The sequence below is a fragment of the Mustela putorius genome, unplaced genomic scaffold, assembly GCF_011764305.1.
Source record: "Mustela putorius furo isolate JIRA1106 unplaced genomic scaffold, ASM1176430v1.1 tig00003944_pilon_pilon_pilon, whole genome shotgun sequence".
Lineage (NCBI taxonomy): Eukaryota > Metazoa > Chordata > Mammalia > Carnivora > Mustelidae > Mustela > Mustela putorius.
In genome coordinates, this window is record NW_025422088.1 from 3,381,949 (window position 1) to 3,409,610 (window position 27,662).

At 35.7% G+C, this 27,662-nt stretch overlaps 1 protein-coding gene across 46 annotated transcripts in view; it reads left to right on the top strand.

The window, feature by feature from the left end:
- The window catches only part of PTPRD (protein tyrosine phosphatase receptor type D), a 2,277,302-nt gene that overhangs the window by 1,946,365 nt on the left and 303,275 nt on the right, over positions 1 to 27,662 (top strand). For all 46 annotated transcript variants that reach the window (XM_045069786.1, XM_045069815.1, XM_045069785.1 and 43 more), the window contains 2 exons: positions 18,977 to 19,122; positions 22,726 to 22,867. In XM_045069786.1, the coding sequence (XP_044925721.1) occupies positions 18,977 to 19,122; positions 22,726 to 22,867 (288 nt within the window). The remainder of the gene's footprint in view (positions 1 to 18,976; positions 19,123 to 22,725; positions 22,868 to 27,662) is intronic.

Consider the following 27,662-nt stretch of genomic DNA (forward strand, 5'->3'; position numbering starts at 1 on the left):
TGTTGCTGGGAAAAATCATCTTAATGGGAAAGGTCAGAGCAATTTAAGCAATTTAATAAGACACAATATGAGTGGTATTGGGAAAACCCATATAGTTCTCATAGAGCACCTGAGGATTTACCAAATATTGGACATTTATTATAACTAATAATAAGGATTAAAGTAACTCTAAATTAGATTCCTTTATGTATTTAAACTTCTGTAATAGTAGTATAAGAAAAACATCAGTCCTTACAGAGATTTAATTTCTACAACCTCTACTATTACACATATTATACGTGTCACTTAGGTGGTAATTAGGCAATGTGCCAGGGTCCAAAATAATTAATTAAAAAGAAAAATAGTATTTTGCTACTAAGCATTTGGCCAAGAGGAAATGAATCTGTTAAATTTAGAAAGACTCTGAAAATTTATATAAAGTTATGAAAAGGTGTCAAACACTATTATAAGAAATAATTTGAAGTAGAATCTGTAAATTGATATGATCATGGAACTAAATCACTTCACTGTATTAGACCATGAATAAGAAACTACTCTTTGCATTTTTTTAAATCCTATTTGCTAATTTCTACTGGTTATGTAAAGCTTGGTAGTGTGTCCTTGCTTCTGTAGTATACAGTTTTGGAGGAAAGAGGAGATAAGAGCACAGAATTTGATATTATGTAAATCATTTTCAAGACCAAGATCAAGGGTGTTCTGGAGTCTGGATGCCCTAAGCTTTTATAGGTTGGTGGACTCTCTTGCAGAAAAAAGAATTTAAAATTATAAATACACTATTAGACCCAACTAAAATAAACCATAATTTGTAATTATTTTTTATATTTTATTTTTATTTTTATAATTCATAATTTGGGGGGATTGACAATCACCATAAAACTCTAGAAATATATACGACATATTTATTAGCTCCATGTCATACCTCTAATTTTTTTCAAATATAATTTTTATGCAGCAATTTTATAGTATTTTCCATATAGAAAATATAAAAATAGTTCAAAAATAGAAAAATTTCTCCCTTATAGCCATATTGATGGAAGTTTATTTCTCTATTGACAGTTTGTCAGCTTTATGACTTTTTACTAGTAATGTGATAATTCCTGTGATATCTAGCTATAAAAGGTTGGGCATCCCGGGTTCTTGCACAATGACAGGTCATAATATTCCTTGAATTTATGTTAAGCACCACCCAGTTTGTCACTGAGGTCCTCGTGGAAGAAGCTGGATGAGTTGGTAAAGTGAGCAATAGAAGTAGAGCTAGAAATCACTCCTAAATCAGATCAACAGTAGTAATTGAACTATAAACCACATTAATGTATACTACCAAATCCAGACTAAATATATACTGATTTAACTTCCATAACTGGCTCCCTAAAACTGCCTGTTTCCTTCAACACTACTCTGCCGAAAGGAAAATAAGAATAATGTTGAGTGACTGGAGTGAAATCTCTTACCATTGCACATTTTGCAAAGCATTTGATCATGCCAGTGTGGTGGGGTGGTGACACATGGCGCACATGCATTTGAAGGGCCCTGAAGCCAGAGTTTCTTGAAGGTCAAGACAATTCTGCTTTTAGTCCTGAGAGAAGGTGTGCAAAGTTCTTAGAAACCATACTTGATAGGCATCAGAAAAGACCTCATCCAGGAAAAGGAATTTGGTATGGTCTTGAAGAGGAATAAGCTTTTTTTTTTTTTTGAAAGATTTTATATTTTTATTTGACAGAAATCACAAGTAGGCAGAGAGGCAGGCAGAGAGAGAGGAGGAAGCAGGCTCCCCACCAAGGAGAGAGCCCGATGCAGGGCTCGATCCCAGGATCCTGGGATCATGACCTGAGCCAAAGGCAGAGGCTTTAACCCTCTGAGCCACCCAGGTGCCCCAAAGAGGAATAAGCTTTTAAGACCAGGTATTTGGTGAAATTATTTCAGAATAATGGAATTATCTTTTTTTTTTTTTAAGATTTTTTTTATTTATTTGACAGAGAGAGAGAGAGAGAGAGCACATGCGCATGCAGGGGGAATGGCAGACAGAGGGAGAGGGAGAAGTAGGCTTCCTGAAGAGCAGGGACCCCAGTGTGGGGCTGGGATCATGACCTGAGCCAAAGACAGACCTTTAGCCAACTAAGCCAGGTGCCCCAAGAGTAATGGAATAGTCTTAACAAATACACTAACTGTTTAAAATCATAGTACCTTAACGATATCTGTTGGGTATAATAGCGACATGGATACCAGCCCTTACTTTGACATTCCAATTCATGTCTGGACTGGAACATAGAGTATGGATTTTTAACAAGCAACAAAAGGTGAGGATGTTATAGGTGGCACTACATAGTTTTTTCCAAGTAAAATGTGATGAAATTATATTTTAGAAAAGTCTATGAGTCTGACATGTTTGTGAGTAGTGAAAACTAAGGTCATGTCAGATAAATCAGAGACCTAACATACAGGGTCTTATCTGCTACATTTAATTAATTCTCTCAGCAGAGCTTCCTGCCTTGTATTAAGTAGGCAATCGTAGTGAACCATTGTAGATTCTTGAGCAGGATTGTAGCCTGATTGCAAGTGCCTTTTCATTGAATAGCACTTTCCCTTAAATGGATTTGGTGAGTTTGGGAAGATCATGAGTAAGGAGTCTATTTCAAAACTCTGCTCAAGAGATAAATAAGTCCTGTCAAAGATGTGGTAACATAAAAGTGATGGGTGGAAGAGATACTGAAAAAGAAAAAAAAAATTCGTAAGGGTATCATGCAGTGTAAGAATCCCATGCTCTTGCGAGCAAAAGAAATGTGCAAGTTGTGGAAAAGTTCATATATATAGCATTTCCAGGGTCATTTGGTAGTGGCCAAAATATATCTGCTCATTCATAAGTGACTTTTTCAAAGCTTCTTAATCCCCTTTGTGTCTTAATATGTGCACTTTCATGTTTATATTATCGTTGCTTAAAATTTTAAGATTAGAAGTTCAGTACCTGAAGTAGATAAAACGACACTATTTCTGGAAAATGCTCTTTATACTTTGAGGGGGGGGTGAATGGTCATTGTATACTAAGAAACAAATTATATTATTGAATCCTTTACGATTGCAACCTTAAATTCTGGCTAAAAAAGGCACATTAGCCTTTCTGCCATTAAAGTATATATTCTATTCACAATTATAAAATACATTTTCCCAGAGAAGCAGGACAGGAAGCAGAGATTGCTTTTGTGGATTACTTTAGTCCTTTAGGAAAAATGGGATGTGTGAAATTATCTTATATATAAAATGTTCCATGTATTTTTGGAGAGCAGAGAATTGAGTACTTTCTAAGCTAGTCTGGATTTATCACTTGGTGATAAATATGTGTTCTCATCTTTACTCTTTTAAAAAAATATTAATTATTTATTTTTATCCTCATTGTTTGTGTTGACTATTAATCTAATTCTAATTACATATCCTAGTATGGTTAGCAGTCTTACATAAATTTGTATTGTCTGTGTGTTAATATATGAAGTTGTTTTGCTTAAAGGCAAAGAAATAAAACAGAAACACCACAAAAATCTGCCAAAAAGACTAAGACACCAGAAGAAGAAAATCTACTGCAAAACCAAAGGAAAAAAAGAGAGAGAGAGAGAGACTGAGCAAGAAAGTGAGGGAGAGAAAGAGCTAATAATATCACATATTAGGATCCACTTGAGAGGCCAGTACAGACCAGGCAGGTTAATGATCTTGAATAATATTCTCTTTATCACAGCTAAAACCCAATGAAAGGTTTATATATAGAGAGAGACCAATTACCATGTTCATGTATTAAATTTATTTTTACCAGCAGTGTTTGAAAGGAGTAAAATCTTTGTATGTATATTTCTTCCATTGGCATATATTCATAGAGTATAACAAGTAATTCCTCAACAGAAGTATAAATAAGTGCATAATTCTTATTTCTTTATTCCTGCATGGTGGCCTTAACCAAAATATGTCAAATACAAAGGTTATATACAAAGGTTATAGGCTTGAATCTCATGCAATCACTGATAATTCAGTCAACTTCAGTGGAGGCATAATTCTTGGTTAGTTTTAATGTTAGAGCAGTGCCTGCTACAGGTCATTCCTCTTGTTGTCTCACAACCTCACAGGGAAAAGAGAAGAAGAAGAAGAAGACGCCTTTACAAGCAATGTGAAATGTAAAATGGAAATACTTAAAAAGACCAGAGAGATATGGAGTAGGAAGTAGTTGAGCAAATAATCGACAAGGCCTAAGCTAGGGTGACCCACCATCCTGGTTTGACAGGGACTGTGGGGATAACAGGGATGTGATAAGCTTTTCTTGGTGCCAAACCTTAGAATGTCCTCCCAGAGGACATTTGTCCATATTTCTTTTTCACAATTGAGGTGAGAGGGTGTTACTGGCATCTAGTGAAAGAGGCCAGAGAGCCTGCTAAACCTCCTACAGTGCACAGGCCAGTTCCACAAAACAAAGTATTCTGACCCAGAGTATCAGTTGTGAGAGACCCTGGTCAAAAGGGAAGGAGTAATTAGAGAGTGCGAGTTGAAGATGTTGACTGTGTACGGAGAGGGGGTAATGGATGGCCTAAGATGGTGAGAGGGATTCAAAAAACAAGCGAAGCAATTGGTGTGGAACAAGATATACCAAGGGAAGTTTTTAAAAACAGCAGATAGAATGTGGCTGCCATCAAGTTATTGCTGGATGGCATTATTTTCCCCATTGAAATAGGAGCAAGAGCATCAATCTCTTGGAGGTGAGAGGTCTGTTTAGGACAGACTTCTGGAGAGTGGTGCAGGGTGGTCAAATGATTGATAGATGATGCCCAGTCCCCTTGAGCCTCAGAGCATGAATTTGCAGTGGCACTAGCCCATACAGTGCTGCGATTTTCTCAGGCAAGGCTCAGCCCTTCAGCATGGGAAAGGAGAAAGCTGTATTCTAGAACTGATCGAGGACCTTAAGGCAAATGTACAGCGTAGGAGAGACTTCAGGGAACTAGTGGGAGCGGTATGACTGTTGGAATCCTCCACTGGATGGTAGAAGGGGGCAGAACCCTCATAGTGAACCTTTGCAAAATAATGACCATTTTCCCAAATGCTTTTCATTGAGTTCAGTCTCTTAAGCAGAAGTATTTTGACTGCTTTGCTCTGCAGATTCTGAACAGTGGTTTTACCTTTCTCTGTTTATTTTGCCTCAGAAAAAAACTGATAACCCCAAGGACATTTATTTAGTGAATTGGAGTAACTGATGCATATTTAAATATTAATTGCAGCCCATCCCTTTAGCTTCCTTTTCTTTTTCCCTCTGAAACACCAGCCCTGAAAAATGATCTATTTCCTGACATTTTAGAACTACCTCAAAAAGCAGCTTTGACTCTCGCTAGATTTCCAAGACTTCAAGTAGTAAAATTTGACAAAAGTGTTGCAATGAGCTTTAAAAGGCCATTCCCTTTGATTAAATTAGTGACTGATTAGATTACATGGTGATTCAGGCAAAGAAGTAGCATGTCTCACTCAACTTTTAGCATCCCAGAGGTTTTGTCTTTTCATTTGGTACTGAATGAAGGTTTATCCCAGGATAATCTAAAGGCCCTTTTTCTAATTCTGGAAGATTACGTTCATCCAGATTCTCACACATGTGGCCTGGTGTATGTTCACAAGCGCTCCTGTTACACAAATCCAAGGGAAGCATTTTCTTCCTTTGCATAACAAATTGGGATCATTAGCAAAAACACTTTAGGGCACTTATTTAAAAATATGCTTGGGTTATACATTGATATTTTAGAATTGTGCAAAAAGGCTAGTATTATTGCGTAATTGGAATCATTAATAATACAATATTTTTTGCATGTAAAGGTAAATCCAGCCTTGCAGGAGGTCCTAAAATGGTGTCATTTTATTGTAGTCAGCGTAAGATGATCGGCATAGCCCTGCTGGATGAAAGGGTGGCTAAGGCATGCTTAGGTCTGGCAAGAGGCTTTGAGTATCTGCAAGTGTGTTCTGAGGCTAGCAGGGGGCTGGGCCCATCAGCTGTCAACCACAGCTTCTGTTTTGCTCGGAACAATAGCCATGTTGCCAGGGCAGTAATTATTGGCTGATTTCCCTTCTAAAATAAGTGTCTTAATAATTTGTCACAAAACTAACTTAAATTGCTGTGATATTACTTGCAACAGTTAAATTAGGGGGGAAAAAAAGCAAGCCAGCCATAGCAAGTAATGCTTTAGTTTATTTCTGCATGCAGTTTATATTGGTAAATAGTGTAATTAAAACCTCATTTGCAGGTTTTTCAAAAAGGTTATTTTTGTATGGGAAAACCCTTTGTTTTCTTACTTAATACCCTGGGCTGTAAATTAGAGAAGGGTGGGGGAGAGCTAGTTGGCAAATAAAGGTCCTCACTGTCTATGCTGTTTTGGAATGCCTCCCATATTCCTGGGGCTCAGATAATGTGTTTCTCTAGAAAAGCATGCATAATCTGCACCAAAATGAGCTGGTACCAGGGTCTGCACTGCCCAGGGATACAAATTAGGGACTTGATATTTGAAAACTGATCTGAACGAAAAGTGTTTCCAGACTATTTGAGTCGTGTTACCTCGTGTCTCTGGGTTCAAGTGTTACTGAACTTCTTACCAAGAGAGGTGAGATGGGTATTTGTATAGATAAATCTGATGCCCTCAGAGAAAATGGGAACAAAAGGAATGGCCAGAGCATAACAGACTTCAATGAGGAGAAGGTGGGGGGGAGGCCCTTCCCCCTGCTCTTGTTGGCTTTCTAAATCTGTATGTGTTTCAGTTCACAGGCGGCAAGAATGAGACATTTCCTCCTCAGATTTCACATGCTGTCATGGAAATGCTGATAGGGCTATTTTACGGAGACATAGCTTAAAAAAAAAAAAAAGAGCAAGAATTAGATTATAGTATTATACTTTGTTCCATCTAGGGCTCATTTTATTAAAGTTCTTTAGAGTTTATTTCATCTACAAATGAAGGAATTGTACCCTGTCCTCGCTGTGCCAAGATCCAATTAATGTCAACTTGAGTTTTCTGTGTGGACAGGACCAATCCATGGCCCTGGTTGATCATCTATTATTATCATAGCTTGCTTGTACATGACTTCATAGCCCTAGCATAAACCAGTTGTCATGCTTTCCATCTTTTGTACCCCCAAATAGCTCACTGAGTAGAATTTGAGAATGGGTGGGTAACAGGCTACTCTGAGAATGCCGAGATCAATCATTGTTAGCAAGATTAAATTCAAGTGGGACACTCTTCCCAATTTGCACTGTATGAATGCAGATTCTTTCTCTTGACTCTAAAAAAGAAGTTTATTTTATTTTAGAAAGGGTGGATTTAATGTGTAAAATGAATGCCATTCTTTTACTTGCTACATGTGTTCAGTAGGAAGGATACCAGAAAATGAACATTTTTAATATCCTACAAAATGTTATCGGTCCTAATAGTTACCTAATACTGAATAAGAATATTTGGAATCCTGCAAATTGCTGCCAAATACCTTTTTGGCTTTGCGTCTACAGAGAAGTGAATTTAAAAATAAAATCTCAACTTAGTGGAAAATATTTGGAAGGACACAGACTCACACATAAAATATCCATATGACCAAAGTAATTGTGCCTTTTTAAAAAAGGTTTTGAATGCCTGCAATATGCTAGGTGTTACACAGAATGAAACTATGACATAAGCCTTAGAAACTTAGAGTATTATGATCTCTAGCAAAGTATTGATCTAAATATAAATAAGCTGGCCATTTTTCATATGTATTTTTAAAATCATTTTGCTGTAAAATGACGTTGTATAGGAAAGTCTTTTTTTTCTATTTTGCATTTTATTTTTTCTATTGTTTATTCATTGTTTATGTATTTACTTCTTAACAAATGGTAATATACCCTAAAATAAAACATGGAGTACCAGGGAAATATTTTTAAATAATGAAATTTTTAAATATTTCTTTATTGGAAGCATTTTAAAATCATATTATTCATTTTGAAGATAATATTGATTATGGACTTTCTTTAGGAAATGCTATCCTATTTATAATAAACCTATATTTTATAATTAATATTTCCTGTGTTATAAAAACTCAGGCAGTTTATTTTTCCAATATTCTCTTTTTGACAGATCATTTTTGTAACATCTCAGAACAGTATGTGTAGAGATGCTCTTTTGTCTAATAACAAGGTTTTCTTATGAAACTGATTCTAAATTTCTCCAGAAAATACATTTGAACATTATTTTGTGATCTGCTTTACTACTTACTGAAGTTCTGTGTGGGCATATGCAAGTATACACACCCCTCCCATGTTGGAGTTACTTGGGAATATTTTAGTCACTTTTAATTTTCCAAAGTACTTTGCTAATTTACCAGTTTGAAAGTGATCAATGAAAACTTGATCACTTGAAAGTGATCTATGAAAACTTGCAGTCCCTTTATTCCTGGAAGATGGATGTATCTTCCAAGAAATGACCCAGGCTTTTGGCAGTTGTGGCAACACCTCACTTGGGTTGGAAGGTAGGAGTTACAAGCAGTACCTCCTATTGGCTCAAAGCACTTACAGTGCTTTGATCTTCTCTTTGTGGCACTAGCTTGCTACGGGTACTAAAGTGAAGCCAGCACAGCATGCCATTCTAGTTCCTCTGAAGCAATAATAAAACATAATTTATGTAATTGATATATTGGGAGTTTCTTAGAAGGGAAGTAATAACATCCATATTCTAGAGTTTGGTAACATGAAGTTGGGGAAGAATTGGGCGCAGGGTGGAGAGGAGGAAATGCCAATGACGGTATTGTTTTATCTTCTGTTTTTCTTTCTTTGCCACTTCAATTATATCTGTGTTCATGCTCCTTTTCAAATAAGCCAATTACCTTTCCTGTGTGATCCAATTTGCAGGTACATGATAAGCAGCAGGTTAGAATGAAGAATAAATGATTACTTTTAATGATGATCAGCACATCTGATGTGATAAATTATGATTAATGAGTAAATTAGCAGTGAATGATGTAAATGAATCTGCTTTGAAAACTATTTCTATAAAAAGACGCTGAAGGGTCGGTGTAGTTTCTTTTTTTTTTTGTCAAATACAGTGTCTGTGTTAAATATCCTTGTGAGTATATTACTATTTAGAGGGAATATGAAAAAAGCCAATAAATATTGTGTCATTTGCCTACATCTTTACTGAATGAGCCTGGGAGATTGCATGACTTTTCATCTGTTTCAGCATAAAGGCCTTTATCACTCTTGAGCGAAAACGGATGTGCGGTCTGTGTATTTTGAATGCATAAGTAGGTAGTAAGCAAACTCGGGGGCTTAAAGTGGAAAATGTTGAGTAAATATCTAAATGGTGCTGCCGATAACATGTTTTCATTAAGAATGCATGACTCTAGCATAGGGAATGGTAAAAATGGCTTTACAGATTGTATCTAAGAGTGATTCAAGACCTCTAGCAGCCTTTCTGAAATTTATGTCACTAAACCAGTGGTTACTGTGAGTGTCTTACACCAAAACAGATGGCTGGTCTTACTAAGCTTGTCAATAGTTTAGAGAAGTTTTATGGTCCAGACACGGTGAATGCCGGGGATTGTTTGTTTTGGTCATAATGCCCCATGGCTGTATGTTTAACAACAACAACAAAAAAAGGTACAGTGGTGAGGCCATACAACTTTTACTGCTGTCAAACAAGTGTTTTATGACCAGGTATTAATATATCTTGACATAAGACATGCTAGAAATTTATTTAACTGCTATAAACAGCCTAGTTCATATGTAATCTCCTCTCCACAAGAGTTAAAAAAAAAAAACAAAACTGGAAAGAATAAGATGAACTTGAGTGTTTTAAAATTGAAAAATTATTTTCTATTGCATTTAAATACTATTCTTGATAATTCTGTTTTGTAAATATTTTTTCTTCATCTTTTTCCTCTTTTTTCATTGGTCTGTAAGTGTTCACCACTGAGCATTTATTTACCTTACATTCTGTTGTGCTAAGGAGAAATGGAAAAGGCAGTGTTGGAGAACTTTTTGAAGAGGATTCTTTTTTGAGAAAGTAGATTTTCCAGCTTTCTCCTCAGTAGCAGTCACTTTCAACTCTACCTTTGTCTCTCCTGTTTAGCACAAAAGGATAAAAATTTAGCCAATGATAAAGTAATAATTTTCAGCTTTATCAGTAGTCTGGTAATTGGATACTCTGATGTATATTTTTCCCTTGAATTTATGTGTTATTTTAAAAATTTATAAAGTGTCTTAAAAATAAAATTTTTGATCCAACAGTTTTACATAAAGAATGTATCATATGCATTGAAATTTTACATGTAAGAATGAATCACATATAGGGATTACATATATGTGCAAGGATGTAATTATAAGAATAATAATTGAAATATTTTTTATAGGAGGGTGGCTCAGTCATTAGGTATCTGCTTTTGGCTCAGGTCATGATCCCAGAGTCCTGGGGTTGAGCCCCGCATCGGGCTTCCCAGCTCAGCGGAAAGCCTTTTTCTCCCTCTCCCACTTCCACTGCTTGTGTTCCCTCTCTTGCTATCTTTCTCTATGTCTGTTAAATAAATAAAAAGAAATTTATAATACTGAAAAATTAAGAACAACCTAAATATTTAATAGTAAATTGAAACATGATCTAGATGTTTTCTAATGTAAAAAATATATTCAATTAAATACTGATTGACAAAAGGATATGTAAAATATATTTTAAGCAAAATGTAGACTATAAAATAATAGTATAGTATAATCTCTCTTATGTAAAAATTATTAAATATTAAATGGTCATAGAGTAATTTTAAAACCTATTCATCAAGGTGATAACCATTAAGATGTTTTAAAATTTCTTTTTAATTTATTTATATTTTCTAATATATGTATAATGAGTATACTATTATGTATAATGTTTAAGGTCGTTTTACTTAAAAATGAAATGCACACAAAGAGGCAGAGAGAAGGATAAGAATGTGATCAGAATGAGGTGGAGTGAATTCATAAAAGAGCTTGAGATTCATAGCATTGTTATAGTTCATCTGAATTCAGTCCTAAGGCAGACACATGACTGTGTGATTTGGTTATTCTACATTTTGCCAACGTAGGACCTGATTGGTTCTGTCAGTCTCCCACCATGTCATATCGGTGTTTTACAGTGTCAGTGTGTATTACAGAAAGTTTGCATTCTGCAACTAATTGATGTTATAAACAAGCAATTCAAATAGAAGCACAATAATCGTGTTTACAATATTATTATCCATATGAAATACTCAAAAGTGTATAGCCAAGGGTTAGGGGGGTGTAGTACTTCAGTTAATGTGAAGGGAGAGAAATACATGAGCATAAAATAGCTATAATAAAATATGGACTGTTTTAACTCATGCATGAGATGCAAAAAGATATAAGAGATACAATAAGAGATTAAAAAAAAAAAAGAGTAGATTTCATCTACATGGGAGGCTCAAAGAAGGCTTTAAGGTATTTAATAGAGTTGGAAATGGAAAGCTTCTATAAATTCCAAAAATAGGGGAGAAATCATTTTGTGCAGGAAATAGCATATACTAGGATACTGAGGCAGGGGACTTTAGGTGCTTGATGAGCAAAGGTAAAAACATATTTGGGAAAAATAGGTTAGCAGCAGCTTGGAAAGGTCTTAAGGGCCAAACAAAATTTCTGGGCTTATTTGACAGTTGCAAACTATTAAAACTCAACTTATGTTTATATTTCTTTTGAGTGGAGAAGAGCTTTAATCATAGATGCATTTTAAAAAACCCCAAAGAAGAAAATGGGAAGGGAAAAGAAGGGTCATCGATAATGTGTAATATTGATTGTAGCAATATATACCCGAAGTGAGGATGACCATATGGGAGAGTTCAAATACTATGATATTGTTAAGTGATCCTCAAACTTGGCTGGACACTGGAGTCCTCTGGAAATGAATTACCCATCCCTACCCACTGATTTTCTATTTGAATTGGTCTGAAGTGGAGTCTCTGCACCTATAGCCTTTGTCATTGTTGTTGTTTAAGGCTCCCAAGGGATTCTAAAGTCTATCATCGCAGGAGAATCATAGTTGTTGTTATTGGATATGAGAAAAAGAGAAGTGAGACGTAGTAGAAGCAGAATCTATAGGACTGAATAATTGTGTGGTAGCAGGTGGAGGAGAAGAAGACAAAGAAGAGGTCGGGGCTGCAAGGTTGGGTGCTTGGAAGGATGGAAGTGCCACAAATAGAAGTGGAAACAGTAAGAGGAGGAGGATTGGGAAGGCAGATGGCATGGTGTGTTTCCACAGTAATGATTTTGGAATGCTGCTAGGCAATCTTTCAAGCAGTGAGAAATGAGGATTTGACATTGAGGATAAGTTCAAATGGGAGATGTCATTCCATAAAATCAAATTTCTTCTTCTTATCCTCCTTCCCTTTTTCCTTCCCCATCCTTTTCTTTCTCCTTTCTGTCAATGTATATATCAATTCTTTGTCAACTTGAATATCGGTAATTATACAGAGGCACAGACATCTGTCTACCCAAAGGAGGACTGCTTTCGAGTCATTTTCAAAGAATGGAGAGTTAAGGCTCAATACAATTAATGATGTAGACATACCTACAATATGTCATTGAAATGCTTTGGAAAGGAAAAGGGGAAATTGATATCAAGAACATCTGTGGGGTATTTGTCTTTATCTACTATGAACAAATTTAATGCATTCTCTGAATAACACAGAAGTGTTCTAGCATACTAACCCTGGAACTTATATGACCTGTTTATGTATTTTGTGTCATCAGTTTTGTCTGTTGACCAGGCATCATAGTTCATTTATCCCTGATTCAAATTGGCTCCTGGAAATTAGAAGAATAATTTCAGTATGGCCTCTGACTGAGTTTTTTCACTTAATAAGGGAAAAGTAATTGCTGTAATCCAGCACAAAGTGCTTGCCAAACCCTCAAGAAAACAGTCAGTATATATTTAATAGTTAACCAAAACAGTTTGAAAATATACCATAAATTGAGTTATACCATTTTGTCTATGCAGTGTCATTATAACTTCCTATTTTCTATTTTGACACAATAGGAATATTGGGGCTTCACAATTAGATCAAAAGTCCATGACTCACTCATAACCTCAGAGAGCCTTCCTTCCTTTCTTTTTCCCTTTTCTCTCTCTTTCCTTCTTTCTTTCCAAATCTTTACAATACTGTAAATTTTTCTATAATTCTATAAAATAAGAGTAATGCTATTATCTTGCAGGACTATGGAAAACATTGCACATGAGATACATAGAACATTTAATCCACTGTGTGGTATTCACTAAAGATTAGGTATTTCTTTATCCCATTTTGAAGTATAGTGCTTCTTAAGTCAAATTTTAAGGCTATAAGATTGGACCACAGCATCCTTCGTGACTCAGAAGAAGTCTCTTTGTCATTGAAGGTCTATGCTGGCCATGGATATCAGACATGACCCTGTTCAGATCCCACGTGATCAGATAGATATCCTCACTGGCCCCAGTTTATGTAGAACATCTGCCATAGAAACCACTCCAGCCTGGTGTGCGTGCCACACTTCTGCCTCCCATACAGTCATGCGTCATCTTTAAGACCTCCCTCTTTTCTTTTCATGAGCCACTTTGGTTTTGCTGGTATCTCAGGCATTCTTTCCTCCCTCCACTCCTGCCCAGTAGAGATCAAATGAATCACAACAGAATTCATCATCCACTAAACTCTAGCCATTCTTTGTGTTTGGGGCAGTGGTAATGAGTGTGCCGTGGCAGGAAGGGACTGTAAAACCCCAATAGCTTGTATACCTTCAGACCTGGCCATTATCCTTAAAACAACCCCTGACTCCTACTATGCTCTTTATTTCCTGAGCTTCCCTTCCTGATACTTCGAGAGAAAGAAAAAATGGGAATGGTTTCAGTTGACAGTCTCATAAATTCTACAGATATCTTTTTGGGAGGAAGCAGATTCTTAAGGACAGAAATACCTACATATTCCTATGGAACATTCCCTCATCCTCTCCCTTAGTATCATTAAACAGCATCATTAACCTTCCCCTTTCAAGATTTTAAGTACATTATTATGACAAATACCCCTTTAAAAACAGAACTCTCTATTTAAGGAAATGTTAATCAGCTGAAAGAAACAAAGCCAATTAGTTACATGCTGTTAGTTTTGTTCCTCATTCGTCATATTTCCTTGATGTCTACAGAAGTGGCTTATTCATTAGAATTAAATTAGACAAATGGCATTCTCATTTCTTCCTTTCACTTTTGTAGTGTGCAGTCATTTTTGTGATTTGGTTTTAAGTGATTCTCTGTTGGCCAATCAAGTTACTGCAAATCTGAGTTGTCTTCTTAACCTTTAAGAATTTCTCATAAATTCGTTTCATGTATGGATGTTACTAGTAGACTTCAAGGGTTCTCCCCCATTAATGTCTAGCTCTACCTAATATAGTGTACTAAGGGGAGAATTTGTCCTTGATGGAGCACTTTGTTAAGGATGGCCAAAGGCAGCTTGCTGGTCTAGGTAGGATCTATCCCCTTAATTCAATAACAATAACTGTTCATTGGGCTTATCTCCTTGTCTCAGAGAGTCTAGCAACTTGAAACCTGATAGGGCATCAAAGTATTACGATCATTAGATGCAAAGGTACTGTGCATTTGTTATATTTAAAGAAACAAACTAACCCCGAAGAAAAATCAATGAGTGGTTGTGACTCCTCTTGTGCCGTGTAGGGAAGAATAATCCACCAGATTCCCAGAGCTAGCGTCTGGATCCTGAAAATGCGGTCTTTGAAAACAGCAAGTGAGCATGGCAGACATGTTCTGGAATATCAGTCATGCCTCTGTTCTGACTCATACACATGTTTAGCTTTTCTGTTTCCATTTAGAAAATAGACTTTCTAGGTCTAACAGTAATTTGACCTCTACAGTATCCAGCATTAGTTTAATGAAAGGTCGTACTACTCACTTGTCAAAACCAGCTTGAGCAGAAACGCATTTGCAAAGCACAGGGTGGGAAGCTTTAGGTGGATAGTGATGGCAGTCAGCTATAAAAAGGACTCATGCCTCCGAACTGGGTTTGATGTGTTTCTCTCCATCTTTAAGCTCTTGATATTTATTTATTTGTCTATTTATTTATTTATGTGTTTGTGTGTTTTTGTTAAACCAACTGCAATATTTGGTATATCTCATGGGATAAACACGGGGATTTTGGTTACTCAGACCTGAGGCAGTCATATTGCATGGCTTTTTAGTAGAAATCTTTGTTTTACGCTTTTATGTGAATTCTCTTCTCTTCCTATCTTCAAAGCCTCTCTTAAATTTAGGTAATATCCATGACAAAAGAAGGCAGAGGATTCATTTCATTCTTTTAGTAGCTGAGATGGTAGAGAGGAGGAAGTGGTGCTATGTATTATTATACCCCTCTGAGAATAAACATTTTTACTTGCCTCAAGCGTTTGTTGGAGTTATTAAGTTTGGTCTTCTCTCTTTCTCATTTCTTTTCTTTGGCTGGCTGCCTTGCATTGACAGCATCAGTCTTAGAGTTTGACCAGCCAAGATGATTATTTATGCAATAGTCTCGCTCACTGAAGGGATTTTAGTAAATTATCTAGAAACTAAACTTTGTATCATAGAGTGATGGCATTTATCCTTTTCTGGTTTAGATTTCGTGAGTACATGTAGAAAAAATTGATATCAAATCCCATAAAAAATCATGACTCTCTTGTCTGTGAAGGCTAATATCTTTTGTATTAAAAAAAAAAAAGCTGTGTGTACATGCACTTGATATACCTTTTTTTTTTTAAATGTACTATGATCAATTCCATTTCTTGCTTACAAATAATACATTTAAGGACCCTGTTCAGTACTTTTTTTTTAGAAGAATACTGAGTCACTAAAGTGGTATTTAGTAGGACTTAAGAAAACAGTCCCATATCTGAAGCAGATTCTAACTGGTTATTTTAGTAAATTTTCCACAATTCAATAGGTTAATTTCATTACTTGACCTCATCTCTAAAAATGAAATCTTTATAATAGCATCCAGTGGTCATAACACTAGCAGATTTGAATATTTGTGGATATTAGCAGAAGGATTTTAGGTAGGATCAGAAAAGCCAGAAATACATTTGAATAAGGGAATGGTAGTCACCTCACCTCATATTCACTGAGAATATGGGGAATCTGACTTCTGTGTTTTATATGTTTTATATTAAGAAGTCAGATGTCCTGTTTAATAGTAATCTGACTACTTAGTGTCCCCACTCATCAGGATTTAAGAAACACTTTTTCTAGTAGTCATTGCCTCCTGATTGTAGATTGTCAGAACCTCCCAAGTTCCCTTTTTTTTTTTTTTTTTTTGTGATGAGAAGTACGATACCATCCCTTAAACAAACAAATAAAGCAAACCTGGTGCAAGAAGAATATCCTATATTCTAGATTTATTTAATTTCTGGTTAGTACATAGTCATTTTATACCATAGCCCTTTAACCTCATTCACACATTCTTGCAAGAAATTTCCAAACAGAACTTAAAGGAGAAAACAGGTTGTTAAAATTCATTTTCATTCAGAGTTAACAATTTTTAAGCTATGTACTTTGAAGAGGAAGGTTCCAAAAATGACAGTATTGTAACATTTAACAAGCAATGCAATACATTTTACTTTTCCAGGGAAATTCTCTAGGAATTTTAATTGCATGATTTTAATTTCTATATTAGATGTTGACAAGTGTGTGGTTATTATCAATTTGCATTGTTTGCAACAGCAGAATGAAAAGCATAAACACTTCTTATATCATTTTTGTTTGTTTGTTTCCAGAAAAGTGATATCAGTGTACAGTGTTTTTTATTCTTCTCACTGTTAGTCATTTCAGATCATGTTAAGTACTTCCAGCAGTTCTGGTAATCATTTAGTTTGTACTGCTACCCAGAGATGTTGCAGGATGTGATATCGAGCAGGGCTGTGGGAGCCTGCTTTCTTTCCTAGTATTCCTGAACAGGCAGGGAGGGACCTGTGTTCCCACTAGTTCTACTATCACCAAGTGGAATTTGCTGATGAGGTGGGGGCTCATTTTCCAGCAAGAACATTGCAAAGATGCCTCTCCCCACCCTTGTTTCTCTCATCGTGGAGATAATACACTAAGCTAGAAAAATTTAAACTGGAAAGCATCTCTGAAAATAATTTTACATTTCATATTTTTACAGTTAAGAAATAGGAAAGCTAGGGAATACCTGGCTGGCTCAATTGGTTGAGTATCCTACTCTTGGTTTCAGTTCAGGTCATGGTCTTAGAGTCATGAGATTGAGCCCAGTGCCAGACTCTGTGCTCAACATGGAGACTGCTTGAGATTCTCTCTCTCTCCCTCTCCTTCTACTCCTACCCACCCATGTGCTCTCTCTCCACATGAGCTTACTCTCTCCCTCTCTCAAATAAATTATTTAATTAAATATTTAAAAAAGAGAGAAACAGAAACAGGAAAGTGAGATATTTTATGTCAGCAGAAGCATCATGTGGGAAACATGAAAACAAGGCAGAGAAAATATGATAATGAGCAAAGAGTGATGAACTTCTTCTTTCTTAAAATATAAGGATTATTTTCAAAATAAATTATAGCTACTGTTGTTTAAAACCATTTTTCAATAGCATTTAAATGAAAAACAGTAGGGGTGGAAATTTCTAATAGGGATAAAAAAAATGGAATGAAAAAGTAAGATGCTTTTGAATTAAAAAAAATTAATCGCAACATAACTGCAAAAACTCAAGGGTATGAGAAAAATGTAAAGAAGTAGGAAAAATTATGAATATACATCTGCCAAACCACCATTGGTGTTTTTGCACATTTTGTTCCATCCTTTTGGGGGCTACATTTTTCTTTATTATCTGATACCCCTCATTTAAATGTGTGTATGATACTTTTGTGGCTTATTATTGAATTGCAAGTATTTCTCATGTCATATTCTAAAACTTTTATCCATATAACATTGGCTATATTTGTATGATGTTCTATCATCATGTCATAGTTCATTTTACTGTCAATTCCAGTTTTATTTCATATTTAGGGTACATATAGTCTTTGCTAAATAAATGGCGTAATAGATATCTTTGTGCATAAGTACCTATCTTCATTTTATTTAATTCTCATATAATAGATTTCTAGATCTGGAAATGCAAGCTGGATGATAAGTAGGTTTTAAAGAGAGAGGGTGAATGTTAGGAATATTTTAAGGAAGTAGAGAACATTTAAAAACTCTTTAACTTCTAACCTTTCATCTTTAGGAATCTTAAAGTCTACTTATTTTTTTAAAAGGAATTCCTTTTCTTCTTCCACCCTCCCTAACACGCTCCCCTCTCTACCCCCTCCACCCCCCTGCCTCAGACTTTGGAGGCTTCTTGACTCATCTTCTATGCAAATTAGGAACTTAAGTTTCAATTAAGGCAGAGCACAATATTTAGGTTAAGGAGTCACTTTGCTAGTTTTCCCTATTTCTGTTTCTTGCCAAACCTTATAATTCAGGGCTGTATTTCTTGTCTCTTTTAAAATTTTCTAGAATTTCTCTTAAATGTCACTAATTCTAATGGCTTAGCAGTGGCAGTGCTGCTTTCTGGCAGTGCCCTGATAATGGCATCAAAGCAAAGAGCTAAAATTTTACTCACTTTGATTGATGAGCTCATTTTGTTACAGAGGACAAATTGGATTTTTTTTATATTGGTAATAAAAATTAATGTGTGATGTTGCTTTTCGGATGTTATTGGATCTCTGCCTTAATACAGATTTCAGCAATAAAAACACTAGCAGATATCTTGACCAGAAAGTTACCTCCCTCCCCTTTAAACTACCCTTAAAACTAAAAGGTGCTTTTCTAATTTTGTGATCTTGGTGTGTGCATATATATATGTATGTATTGGTCTCAGTGGGGTTGAGGGCTATGGGAAAAGTGATGGCAGTGGGGTAATACTCTGTCTTTCAATTTTCCATCTAATTTTGATATTTATTTCTTTTTATTTCAGCACCTCCAAGGTTTACAAGAACTCCTGTTGACCAGACAGGGGTCTCTGGTGGAGTTGCCTCTTTCATTTGCCAAGCTACAGGAGACCCAAGACCTAAAATTGTCTGGAATAAAAAAGGAAAGAAAGTCAGCAATCAGAGATTTGAGGTATTAGGTCCATTGTTCTGTTTCTCTGGGGGAGAAGTGTATCTGCTCTATCTTTGGTTTGTATATCACTTGCTTATTTTACTGTGATATGAAGTGTGATAATCACTGAGACATGGCCTTCTTTTTGTTGCTTGTGTTGGGAAACTTAGTTCTAAATGGCTTTTTAAAAAGGAATTTGTGGGTTCAGGTGACTAACTTTGTATTAGATGGTACCAGGCTCAGGGTTCTTGGGATGCGTCTATTAGCCTCATCCTCAGACTGTTTCCCTGTAAGATTTCAGTATGTGAGTCTCACATCCTCCCACAATGGAGGCTAGAAGGGGAGTGTAAGCTCCCTATGCTCCCAGGTCTCACTGAGTTACTTACTTGTCCCTGGACTAGTGTATATGGACAACTGGATGGTACAGACCAACTAATTTAGGTTAATCAGACTCTACCTCTGTTCTGGGAAGGAAGTTAGCTCCATCCAATCCGATGGCCTGGAGTGGGGAAGCAGTGTTTTCCCATATCGGATTCAGGTTCCTGTTACAGGGAAGAAGGGGAATGGGTACTGGGCAGCAAATGAAGTTGTCCACTGAATCTCACAGCTGTGTTTTACAAGTACCATGAACTAAAATGGGACATTAACTCAAATGTTGGCCTAAGCATGGCTCTGAAAGAACATACCCAGGATGAAATGGCATTTAAACCTTTGAACAAATTACTCAAGAAAGCTCAGTGACTTGAAGATGATGAAGCATAATTCAGATATTATTTTGAATGTTTTTAGGGAGACTAAGGGTTCAGAAATTTGCTCGTTTTGGAGGAGAAAAATAGATAATGATATGCAGAGAAAAGTTGGAAGCAGCACACAATAACATGCCTGAATTTAAGACCTGACGAAAACAGCTTATTCTTAAAGGATAGAAAGACCTCTAAACTTCCCCAAAGTGTAAAACTCACTTTCTCTTAACTGAGTTTCTGACATACTTCATAGCCTAGTTTGTAGTTTGGCAAATAAAGGCAATTTCTGGTCAAAAGAAATACAAGTACAAAATTTAGAACATTTTTGATTTTACCCATTTTTACCAGTTTTCACAGAGCAAAAAAAGTCCAACTCCCTTTTTAAAGGGTATAATTAATTACACTGGTAGAAATTTAAATGTAGACTTTAATTTACAAATGATAAATTTAAAATTATGTTTGTTTGACATCAAATACTTACAGTGATTAAACATTAAAAAAAACCTTAATCACTGAGAAGTATTTCCTCTATCATGTAGAAAATGATGTGTGTGTGATCTGTAGTATACATCTCTTTTAGTTTAAATGAATTTGAATTTTATTAATCAAAGAGGATTTTGACATCATACTTGCTGGTGACAGTATAACAAAGATTAAATTATAATAGCAAATGTTTCAAAGCATGAGCTCTACTCATTGCATAAGTCTGAATGAGAATCATATAAACACAGCCAAGGAAAATTAGTTATTTTTACATGAAGCGTGTATATCAAATAGTTTTGAGTCTTGGGTTGATAATCTTTAAAATCTGTAATAGTATGTATGTATTTTTGTTTTGCTAGTTTATAAAGCCTATGAGAGCCCTAAGTGAGAATGATTTTGTTTGTTCTATCTCCAGTGGCAATTATAATGTCTGCTTAGAGTAAATAGGGCACAATCAATACCGGGTATTAAATAAGATTTTCAATTGGAAATCACAACATTGGCATGTATTGTGTAGCATAGTGTTTGTTGAAAAAGGATAGGTCTACACTAGGAAATAGTTCAGAAATATAAACCTATAGTGACACATAATAGTCTGTTGTTAAGGGAGTAGGTTCTAAGCCTTCTCATCGCAGGAAGAGATGATGGATGTTAATTAAACCTACTGTAATAGTCATTTCAAAATACATGTAAATCAGACCATCACATTATATGTCTTAAACTTTTTACAGTGATGTTTGCCAATAATTTCTTAATAAAACTGGAAAAAATCAAAATTTAAGATGGCATTAAGGATATTTAAACCTTTCTCTACATTAAGCCATGAGATGTATTATATGTAATATATGTAATACATTTTATATATGTATTTATATTTAGAAATATATGTTTATTTATATGTGTTTATAAATATATATAAATGTTGTCAACTAATTCAAGTACTACTTCAAAAAATGATAATGGTGATGATGATGAGATTAATAAATATGGGGATGAAACTGTGGTGTCCTCTCCCAGTCTTTTCTAAAACTAGGCTGTGTTCTTTCAGCTGGCCACTGAGGTGCTATGCTTTCTGGTTTATAAACATAAAAATGTTTAAAGTTTATAAATTAAATGTTTACAAAAATATAGAAATGTATATATATGTTCAATTATGGCATACTTGTCAAAGATTCTAGTTAACTATGAAAGTTTTTTTCACAACATGCATGGTGGATTCTTTCTAAAATATGTGCTTGATAGAAATGAAAATAAATTGTGGCATATTGGGAAGTGGGACATTTTGGATATCTCTGAATTGAAAACAGAACACAGAAAGGACCTGAAGTAGGTATATTTTAAAAATATTTGATCTTTCTTCTGTATGTTGACATAAGCACATTTACACACAAAATTGGGGATTAAACACCTCAATAAATGTATTTACAAAGCATTCTCAATTCATAATTTAGGCACATGGAACTATTTATTAGTCACAGGGAAATGAAAAAAAAAAACCCTCACCCAAACTGGAAAGCACAGCCCCTCAGTGGGCAGCTGGAAGGACACAGCATAGTTACAGAAAAGACAAGCAGAAAACTCCACAGTTTTGTCCCCATATTTATGAATCTCCTCATCATCATCATTATCATTTTTTTGAAGTAGTACTTGAATTAGCTGACAAATATCTGGGATTGCTAAACTGCTTCAGAGTGTAGTCCATAAAGATAGTGAATTCAGTCTTATTCTTTAGAACATTAATTTTCTGCCCGGTGAAGCAAGCCTCCATTTTACAGCAAAAATGCCCTAAAAATGCAGAAAACGCTAAGCTAGAACAAATACTGGAATGATTTATAGCAAAATTAATGCATGCCATCAGTCTCTTGGGTTGTGGAAACCATCTCATTGGCTGCCTAAATATTAGATTTATGCAGTTTCTCTTCATGGTTTGCTTCTCCGTACTTTTCAGCATGAAATACTTTAAGCCAGAAGAGCTGTCTGTGGTGGTATACATTATATCTCCACCTTATAGTCCAATTATTGAGTAGGTCCACATAAGCATACATGCTGTGAGAGACAGAAGATAACCTTTGAGAAGGTTATCTCTCATAGCAACAAGTCTCTTGCAAAATTAACAGGAACAAATTGTCCTACATATACATACTAGAATATTTTCACGAGTATACCATGAATGTTTTTCAGTAGACTTTGCATCTGTAGCTACATGCCTTTCCCTTTGTTCAGGAGATTAGTTAAATTAGACCAGTTTTTCCATTTTACTACTATGTATCAAAATTCAGTCTGAAAATGCTGCCGTTTTTAGTCTGAGCCAAAAGACTGGTTCACCACTGTATTAAGGTTTAGCTGAGAGGAAGACAATTGTAACAACACCTGTGACAGCTATTGTTTCCTCTAATAGGTAATAGAGTTTGATGATGGATCTGGATCAGTTCTCAGAATACAACCCTTACGGACTCCACGGGATGAGGCCATTTATGAATGTGTGGCCTCAAATAACGTGGGAGAAATAAGTGTATCCACCAGACTCACAGTTTTGCGTGGTAAGTACTCAAGTACAAGGTTGTTCCTTGTGTTATTGTTGAAATTCTGTATCCCTGGTGTTCTTTTGAGGGACCACTAAAGTGCCTAGAGTTTTTATGACACTTAAATGGGTAATGAATTTAAATGCAATGTTTATAAGGGTGAAACATTTAGACAGGGAGTGCATGCCTCTTCTCATGATTCTTGAAGAATGCTATCCAGGGGGAAAAAAAAAAAAAGAGAAATACTGATTTCCAATGCAAAATACCATTATGATTTTTGGTAGAGTACCTAGAAAGGAAATAGGACATGCTGTCTTTTCAAGTTAGCATTGCTTCTGTATGGATTCTTTGTACCAAGGTTGGCCAGTACTTTTTACAGATTACCACAACTGACACTGATGTTTGCAAAATTAAGGGAACATTTTCTGCCTAAAGATTAGTTCCTCATAAATGGAGCTATTGAGAAAAACAAAGGTACCTTATGTCTTTATGTCAAAAAATATATTTTTATTTCAGTCTTTTATATTTCTTGAACATCTGTTAATGCAAAGTGAGTGGAAACAGTGTGCCCCCTGCTGTGTTTCCTGCTATGTGGCTTATGCAGTTTGACCAAAGTACGAGATGACTTGCCAAATCTCTAGTACAGTGGGTCTACTTTCTAGAATTTCTTTAGAACATTAGTACTAGAGAATGTTGTGCATCTCTGCATCAACGTTTTGTGAAGAGATAAGAATATTGCCTGAATTGGCTTCCCTAGTAGTTGACATCTCCTAACACTCTTGTGCCTTTATGTCTTTCTCTCTCTCACATACTTTCATTTGTTTGTTCATTGTGTTTTGCTTTGAACTTCATTTTGCTGGATTCCACCACTTATGAGAATAGGCTTTTATAAAATGAAGGGCAGTGGAAGGAAAAAAGGGATCAAAATTGCATTACTGAGTGCCTGGGTGACTCAGTGATTTAAGCCTCTGCCTTCTGCTCAGGTCATGATCTCAGGGTCCTGGGATCGAGTCCTACATTGGGCTCTGCTCGGCGGGGAGCCTGGTTCCCCCTTTTTCTTTCTGCCTGCCTCTCTGCCTACTTGTGATCTCTGTCTGTCGAATAAATAAATAAATTCTTTAAAACAAAATAAAACAAAACAAAATTGCATAACCATAGAGGAATATAACGTGGATTAAGAACATTTGTTCTCCACTCCATTTTTTCCCATTGTGGTATGTATTTACTTTGTATGTTTTATAAAATCAAAACATTCCCTTCTGGATCTTTGACTACCAAATCAATTCATTAATCTAAGAAACCTAGGAAGTGAGATTATTTACTTATACATCTTATAATAAGTCTCAAATGTTATAAATATCTTACTAAGTCTCAGGAGAAATACTGACCATCTATACTAGATATAGATCTTTTAAATGCATGTAACAGAATGATGCTTAAAAACAAGTAAGTCAGCTTTGAGCTACAATTCCGTCCATTCTGAGAAGTTGTTTACACACAAACTTCTCATTCTCCTATAAACTCATGGAGATGTTGATAAAATATCTGAAAATAAAACTAAATGCTTGATTAGGCTTGCAAATAAGAAAGAAGTTTTCTGGTGCTAAAAACAAAGAAAGAATCTCCAGAGAACAGATAATTTATAATCTCATAACCCAAGATAATAACCAAAAGGACTATATGTTTTAACTGCCAGAGTTTTAGCTCTGCAGTAGCATATAGGCCTATATAAAACAAAATGAAGGTAAGAAGCTAGACCAGCTTTCTGAAGAAAGGTGAGAATTCTAGCTCCACTTTTATGGTGTAATAGAACTAGAAGCAGGCATAAAAAACAGCCAGATACAGTGATTCTCACGAAGTGTGGAAGAGGCAGCCATGTAAGTACTCACCCCACAGAGATCTCCCCACAATTCAGCATATACAACCCCAGATAAGGCCATTCATACCCAGATGGGCTCATAACTACTAATTCTAAAGCATGAAAGCTAGCTCTCACTCATGAAGAACAGGAAACCCAATCAAGGAGAGTAGAAATCATAGTTTGTGAACTACAAATAATTGTGTCTGCCTTTGATCCTGGTCATGCTCCCAGGGTCCTTGGGTAGATAGCCCTGAGCTGGGCTCCCTGCTCAGAGGGGAGCTTGCTTCTCCTTCTTCCTCTGCTGTGCTCGCATGCGCGCGCTCTCTCTCTCTCTCTGCCAAATAAATGAATAAAATCTTCAAAAAAAAAAGAAATACAGGTTTGAAAAGGTAACAAAGAGTAAAATCTCTCAGGTAAGAATAAGATATTGGGGGGGTAAAAAGAGCAGATGGGAGTTAGAAGTCAGATTTTAGAACTGGGAAGCTTCTTAGTGACTATGTTTATTAAGACTCTAACACATACTTCAAGATATATGTACATATATGAGTATACACATATGTGTTCACATAAACTTAACAGGTCTGAAATTGTAGAGAAATTTTTTCAGGTGTTCACACCTGAGACAAACTCAGACTCATTTGTTGATTTTCTTTTAAAATTTTAATCTTCATTTCTTTACCTAGTTTAGAACTAATGCTGTTATGTAGGAAGTGTAATAACAAAGGTATAATAAAGTAAAATCTACCAAAAACGTTTTTTTTTCTTTACCTTCTGATTTCCTTGAATTTTCCCCTTGAAAGGAAACAGTAACAGTCATTTGGCTTGATTTAATCTTTATGCAATGATGAAGAGATTAGCAAAAACTTGCGAGGAAAATATCATTTTACTTGGGCTTTCACATAGATTTATGTTTTCCTTCCTCCCAGCTGATTAGGGAGAACCATCTCATCTACTTTTATTCAACAAGCTCCCCGATAAAACAAATACATGTGAGCATTTTAAAATGATCTTGGTTTTCTGTGTGAATAGCTGTCATGTATAAGTACCTTATATGAAAATTTATGATTCTAGTAAAGATAATTAAACCTTTTGTTTTAAAGATTATGTTTAGCAATTTTGGAAATGTTTCATGAGAAAAACCCAAAGGTATTTTAGGTAATGGAAAAGTAGTCTAAACATAACTTAGAATACTTTTCATATATCCCTATGGAATGAAATAAATGGGTTGGGAATTATCATTTTTCCCTAGGGTTACCTCGTAGTCTTAAATTTCTAAATAACTAAGTATAATTCTATTAATAATAGTCTGGCAAAATATTCCAATATAAAATCACATTCATAGAATATGAACATAGTGTACAGATAATTAAAATGAATGTGAAGAGTTTCATACTACACTTGTTGAGCTTTGTGCCCGTTTTTGAGTTCACTTGCACTTGCAGATCACCTTGGCAGATACTCAAGCTCTGTGCTCTGCAGTTGGCTGATAGTGATGTACACTTTCAGTTAGTGGCCTTCGTCAGATGCCCATTTTGTCCACACGGGTCATTTATTTTTTTCCCTACTTTGCTGACAATGCCAAAAATGTGCCAACTGTCATGATGGGTTTTGTCTAAGTGGCCTGGATGGATATCACTAATTTATTTCACAGAGGCTACTAGAGAACCTAATTAATTGGAGATTTAAACATCTGAACTGTGTGGCTCATGCAGAAGACAGTGAAATAATACTCTGACCACCCATGTGCATTAAAGGGAGTATTTCAGGGGAAACTTTCCCTCTGTAGCTCGCTTCAAATTACCCTTGCTCTGAAGAACTGTTTTCATAAGGAAGGATAACTACAAACTCAGGCTGAACATGCCCTGGAATGAGATATTTAGGCAATTACCACTCATACCCTGTGCACTGTAGTTCACAGAAGAAGCAGTATGAGAATGGGGAGCTGAATGCTGTATGTATGGCCCCTTGGTCATATTTTAATTTTTTAGGCTGCCCTGCCTTTGGAAACAGAGGCAAAAGCAGCTCCCCTATTCTGCAGTACTTGAGGATGCTGATGTGTGTGTCTGTCATGCACATGTTTTTCCCTCTTGGTAAGAATTTAAGTGAAGGCTTCGGATGTCATCGAGAGGTTATTAAGGGCTGAGACTTGCCTGATTGTAGAATTGGAAGGTTTTTAGACTAAAAATGAGGTTTTCAAGGCCACAAGTAGGACCAGATAGGGTGTTCCAAGAAGAGGCTCATTATCTCGATGGATTTAGTTCTTTCTGAATCTTTGGTTCACCAGTCATAATTTCTTACCAGTGTTTGTCAGGGGAAGTCTTGTAGTATAAATGTATATAATGATAACCGGGGCTGAAAAGGTTTTCTCAGTTACATGTACCAGCCACTGGGCAGGGAAAACTGAGATATTACCAATTTTGCCTCTAATTGTCTGACTATATATCATGTATCTTGAATTTAAATCCTTTTCAAAGAGTATCCAGAAAGTGCATGTATTACTGTCATCTAAAACAGCATGTAACACATTATTTTTTAAAGCTTAGTGGACTATTCTTGGAGACGTTCCCATTCCCAAATAGCACTGCCCTCAAAACTACTACCAGCACCAGCACAACAAAACAGGGTGTAATACATAACACTGTTGCTCTCGCCTACTGACAGGAAACTAGCTTTTTCATAGAACACACATAAAGTAAAATCATTGCCTAAAAAGATAACTAAATATGAGACAATTTAATTACCTAGTTTTGCAGATGTATCTTATGAAATGGTACTTGTGCTTACTTCACACACACAGATGCATCCTATTTTATGAATGATCACCATCAAGACATAAGACAATATACAAAGTTTCCAAGTCTCAGTCACAGGTAATTTGAGTTCCAACTCTGGCTCTGTCCCAAAATAGCTACAGTGTCTTAAGCAAATGTGTTAACTTCCATATTTCCTCCT